The following is a 6,000-nucleotide window of genomic DNA, read 5'->3' as shown; positions in this document are numbered from 1 at the left end:
AAATCTAATTAATACACTATTCTATGGGAGTTATCCCCCTTCCCCCACCCACACCATATTTTATATAATAACCTCTTAATTATGTAAATATCTAATTAGATTTACAAATGTTAATTTTTGACAGTAAGCAAAATCTTATTATTATAAATTCAATCCATTATGTCCATATACCTACCATCAATGGAGAGGACTTATATAGGCTATAAGCCTGTTGTCCAATCCTTTTGACAGTGTAACATTCTTCTATGTCAATAAAATATGTTGAAATGAAAAATTCCCTTGATCTCATTCGGAGAATATTTTGCCATGATTGCTTTGGTATCCAGGTGAGCGATACAGGCCCTCTGGGCGTCTTGTATTGACAATACTATACTTCAAATGAGAATAGTTTGCCATCATTGTTTCAATATCCATATGAATGATATCAGGGGCCACTTGTATAAAACATCTTAAAATTGAGGAAAATCTCAAACAATGAAGAGTCTATGGGAAATCTTAGACTTGAGGAAATCTCAAGAGTTGAGATGTTTTATACATCAGTGGGGCCTGGCCCTCTGGGCCTCTTGTTTTAATTACTGTCGTCTGTCCATGGTCCGTCTGGCGTTCGGCGTCAATATTTAAATTTAAACAACTTCTTCTTTATAACTAAAAGGCCAAGGGTGATGATATTTTACCAGAAGCAAACTGGGAAGAATGACCTTCACCAATGTTCAAGGTCATAGGCGTCAAATATGTTAAAACCTTGAAAACAACTTCTTCTGAATAACCAAAAGGCCTAGGATGATGATATTTGGCCAGTAGCATGCTGGGATAAAGGGCTACCATTTTTGTTCAAATGAATGAGATTGACTCATATTTAATGTCACAGGGGTCAAATATGTTAAAATCTTTTAACAACTTCCTCTGAATAATCAAGAGGCCTAGGGTGATGATATTTGGCCAGTAACATCCTAGGATGAATGGCTACCATGTTCAAATGAATGACCTTCGTTTATTTTCAAGGTCACAGGGATCAAATATATTGAAAACAGTAAACGACTTCTTCTTTATTACCAAAAGGACCAGAAGTTATGATTTTTCGCCAGTAACATACTGGGATGAAGGGTTACCAAGTTTATTCAAATGAGTGACCTTCACCCATTTGCAAGGTCACAGGGGTCAAATAAGCTGAAATCTTTCAACAACTTCTGAATAATCTAAAGGTCCAGGGTAATGATATTTGGCATACTGGTATGAAAGGCTTTAAAGTCTGTTCAACATAAGTGTCCTTGTTTGACTTTCAAGGTCACATGTGTCATATGTTTAATTCTTTTGATAGATTCTTTTGAATCAAACACTAGTATTTTGCATGTAGCTGTATTTTAGTCCACTTTTAAGATTACAAGTGTAAGGTTAATACCAGGTGAGCGATTCAGGCCCATTGTTGTATAAATAGAGGGTTGCTTTTAGGGGGCAGAAAGAAGGACGGATTGAAGGACGGATGTTGCTGAGAGACATAACTAATATTTGCAAATAGTTGTTATATGTAATATTGTGCAAGTGAGCGATACAAGCCCTCTGGGCCTTTTGTTGAGGATCCTGGCTGTCCATTTTCTGGGGGTTTCCATGGTTTTACAAGGTTTAAAAGCTTTGATATGAGTCTCCAATGATTTTTTCCCGGGGATTTACCAAGCTCTTTCGAGGTTAAACCTTGTAACTCCAAGGTAACCTTGGAAAATAGACAACTGGTACTAGTTGACATTTTATGAATGGAGATATTAAACAGTTTATCACAATGTTTTTAGGTCACCTGAGACAAAGTCTCAAAGGACCTATTGCGATCGCCTTTTGTCCGGCAGCGTCCGTCGTCCGTCCGGAAACAATTTACATTTTCGACTTCTTCTCCAAAACCCCTGACCCAATTGCAATGAAATTTTGCAAGAACCTTCCATGGACAAAGGTCAACAAAAATAGTGGCCGGTTTAGTCCCAAGCCCCCAGCGACCTGAGGGGTGGGGCCAAAAAGGGTCAAATTANAGTACTGTATTAGGAAGCAGTTTGATAGTATGCACGTATGAGCCCTGACTGACCCCCAGGGGCTGATGGGTGGGGCAAAAAAGGGTTGAATTGACTGAAATTTCAAAAATCTTCTTCTCAAGACCCAGATATGGTAGAATCAAATACTCTTCATAGATTGAAGGGTCTTAAGGTGCTCTATCAAAATTGTGAATTTCATTACCCTGGAGTATCACGTTTCCCCCTGGGAGGGGGTAAACTTTACTATAGTTTATATAGGGAAATCACATTTTGTACCAACATTTGTTTAATTTCCATTGGAAGTGATTCAATTCGGGTTAGCATTATCAGTACTGTATTAGGAAGCAGTTTGATAGTATGCACATATGAGCCCTGACTGACCCCCAGGGGCTGATGGGTGGGGCAAAAAAGGGTTGAATTGACTGAAATTTCAAAAATCTTCTTCTCAAGACCCAGATATGGTAGAATCAAATACTCTTCATAGATTGAAGGGTCTTAAGGTGCTCTATCAAAATTGTGAATTTCATTACCCTGGAGTATCACGTTTCCCCCTGGGAGGGGGTAAACTTTACTATAGTTTATATAGGGAAATCACATTTTGTACCAACATTTGTTTAATTTCCATTGGAAGTTATTCAATTTAGGTTAGCATTATCAGTATTAGGTAGCAGTTTGATAGTATGCACATATGAGCCCTGACTGATCCCCCGGTGCTAAAATTTCTTCATTTTCCTTGTTTAGAATCAGAGGTGCTAGTTTCAAATTTTAGTCTTAAATCTGTATGCTAGATATTGAATAAAGTGGTTTTATTGTTTTTGTCACTTTGAATAATAGTTCTGTACAAGTTAAAAACAAAATCAACTCTCTGTATAAATATATCAGGTGACCGTTAAGGCCCATGGACCTCTTGTTAAGGTTTCTCATAGCTCACATATGGTGGCCTCTCAGTTATATCCACATGCGAGCGATGAGATCATTGTTCTCAAGACAAGCAATGTCTGATAATTTATAAATATATATATATATATATTTCGCCCCTCAGACAGAGATATCCCAAGTCATACCCCATAATAGATTTATCTATCTCATCCGATCTGTCTGGTACCTTTACGTGATATTTCAAGGAATCTTTACATTGTGATGTATTCATCTGTGCGTTAATGGCTTGAAATTGACAATCATCATTATAAATCTTCTGTTTTGTCGTTAGAGATATTGTGTTGATGTGGTTGGATATCTGTTGTTGTAAATAAAATATAATCCACACTGGGAAATACGCTCTCTGTAAGGACAGACTACATTTTTATGCCGAAGCATACAAATGTAGCTTTAGTAGTGCAGAAGCCACTTTTATTTGTGGCCCCAGACGAGATACTTCTAGTCTTTAGCAAAATTGAATAGTTTTTTCGAACTAAAAGGGGCAAACAAAATAATTAAATTACCTGTAACTGAGCAATATAGGTTTATCTCAGTCGAGGACTAAGATTCTGTAACATAATCCCAACTGAGGTGTAAGGCGGGGATATGTTACAGAATCTTAGCCCGAGACAATTTCACTCAGTTACAGGTTATTGTTTTTATAAATACATTTTTTACCATTGTTGACCACCTGGTTGAGTGGGACTTACCCCAACTACCTTACCTTACATTCACATTTTTTTTTCTATTAATTCACTTTAACTCACATCTTCAAGATGATGTTTTACCATATCTAGCCTCTGATTACTGGACAACCGAGGGGATGTGCAATAGCATCAGCAGACTTCATTAGTGATAACACTGTTTGTTTTGTATACATATTTTATGTTGTAGTATTGTTATGTGCTAAATAACAATTAAACATGTAGATTTCAGTACAATACAGCACTCTTGGTATGAATTTACACAAAAAAAACATCAACATTATAACCACGTCAAAATGATTATTTGCCTCAGAAATGTGTTCATTGCTGGAGGTATAAACTAAATGTGTTCATTGCTGGAGGTATAAACTAAATGTGTTCATTGCTGGAGGTATAAACTAAATGTGTTCATTGCTGGAGGTATAAACTAAATGTGTTCATTGCTGGAGGTATAAACTAAATGTGTTCATTGCTGGAGGTATAAACTAAATGTGTTCATTGCTGGAGGTATAAACTAAATGTGTTCATTGCTGGAGGTATAAACTAAATGTGTTCATTGCTGGAGGTATAAACTAAATGGTGCTACAAACACATTCTGTCTTGTTGTTTACTCCCAATATATTACTTATGAACAACAGTCAATATACTGCGTAACAATTTCTTATTTGCTAATTCAAATATATATTTGCATTAACTTGCAGACGCTGTTATCCGGACCCCCTCGTTTACAGGGTTGTCCTATATGTCAGTGACAGAGATAAAGAAGGCCAATGACGACCTTACTATTGAACTGAGCTTCCGTTCCCTGAATACTGATGGACTTCTCCTATTCAGTAGTCAATTTGTCAACGGCACTGGTGACTTTATCGCCATCACACTAATTGACCAGTATGTGGAGTTCAGGTACTGCATACATATCACAAAGCACTAATTTACAAACATGTCTGCATCTGTATTTACAGGTGTTTTATTTTAATACATTGGTGAGGGTTTTTTTACATTTTACACATTTGACTTGAATTTTTCAAATTCAGGGAACAGAATCATGGCAAGACATAACCATGTAAAACACTGAGAGTTGTATGTGTACTTCCTGCAATAAACAGCAAATTATGCTGTATAATTATATATTATGTGATACACGGGATCCAAAACAAGTGTGCATTGCATAGGATTATTTATAAAACAAACTAAAAACAAATTCATTACAATCAGACGGTATCATTTATCACAAGTTTGTTATATATAGCCACAACATGTCTAATTGTGCATTTTGTGAAATTTAAGCCGGGAAATAAAAGGAACGATTAGCTCTCTTGGCTTTGTGACATCATCATATAATCACTTACCTGGTCATGTAACGAATTACAAGTTTATGTAAAAAAATTATTACACTGTACACTGGCCTGATTAAGAGATAAATTACAAATGGATATGTTGTAAGATTGCTGTATAAAAGTTATGTTTTGTTATTTGTTTTCAACTCTATTTGCAATCATGAATATATTCTACAATTTTCACGAACCATGATGAATTAAACCAAAGATAGCAAGCAGACTTGGGTGAGATACCATTAAGTACCATTGGACTTGTTTGGAATGTTTCCAGATTTGACCTCGGCAGTGGCATTGCTATTATTAGAAGTGCAGCGAAAATCCCTTTGAACCAGGATTGTCATGTGATTGCCAGTCGTTTTGACCGAGAGGGAATGCTGATCATCAATTCTTCCCCAGGTGTTTCCCAGATGAGCCCTGCCTCTCTTGTATCCCTTGATCTGAAGGGACCCCTCTACATTGGCTACCTGCCTGGACATGCCAGACTGTGAGTTTTGATGTATAATCTTTAATGTGAGTTTTATTGTGAGTTTCTGCTCATTTACATAAGTAAGGAGATGCAGGTATGATTTTGTGTTGATGTCATCAGCTACTTTGGTTTCTTGGCCCTTTCACCACTGTAAAATTATAATGGACTTATCCACATCAATGCATGGTAGAGTTTAAGGTTACATAGGGTGAAAAGGTTAATGAGGTCCTCTCTAGGTATGAAAATGAATGTATATTTATTTGTAGTTGAATTTGATTCGGAAATCATATGGCCTCACTCTACCGAGAATTCAGAGAAAAAACATTTCAATTACCCTCTGCAATGAAGGTAAGAGGGATATACTAGAATCAGCTTTAAGGTAAGAGGGATATACTAGAATCAGCTTTAAGGTAAGGGGGATATACTAGAATCACCTTGGGGGTAAGAGGGATATACTAGAATCACCTTTAATGTAAGAGGGATATACTAGAATCACATTTAATGTAAGAGGGATATACTAGAATCACATTTAATGTTAGAGGGATATACTAGAATCAGCT

The 6,000-nt window shown here is 36.5% G+C and overlaps 1 protein-coding gene across 1 annotated transcript in view; it reads left to right on the top strand.

Moving 5' to 3' along the window:
- Window positions 1-6,000, top strand: part of LOC110457296 (agrin-like) — a 131,120-nt gene that overhangs the window by 80,320 nt on the left and 44,800 nt on the right. The window contains exons 18-19 of the mRNA XM_021508504.1: window positions 4,339-4,540; window positions 5,246-5,458. Of these exons, the coding sequence (XP_021364179.1) occupies window positions 4,339-4,540; window positions 5,246-5,458 (415 nt within the window). The remainder of the gene's footprint in view (window positions 1-4,338; window positions 4,541-5,245; window positions 5,459-6,000) is intronic.

This window comes from Mizuhopecten yessoensis, unplaced genomic scaffold (genome assembly GCF_002113885.1).
Source record: "Mizuhopecten yessoensis strain PY_sf001 unplaced genomic scaffold, ASM211388v2 scaffold1127, whole genome shotgun sequence".
NCBI classification, from domain to species: domain Eukaryota; kingdom Metazoa; phylum Mollusca; class Bivalvia; order Pectinida; family Pectinidae; genus Mizuhopecten; species Mizuhopecten yessoensis.
Note: the sequence above shows the minus strand (reverse complement) of the source record. Positions and strands in the feature narration are given on the sequence as shown.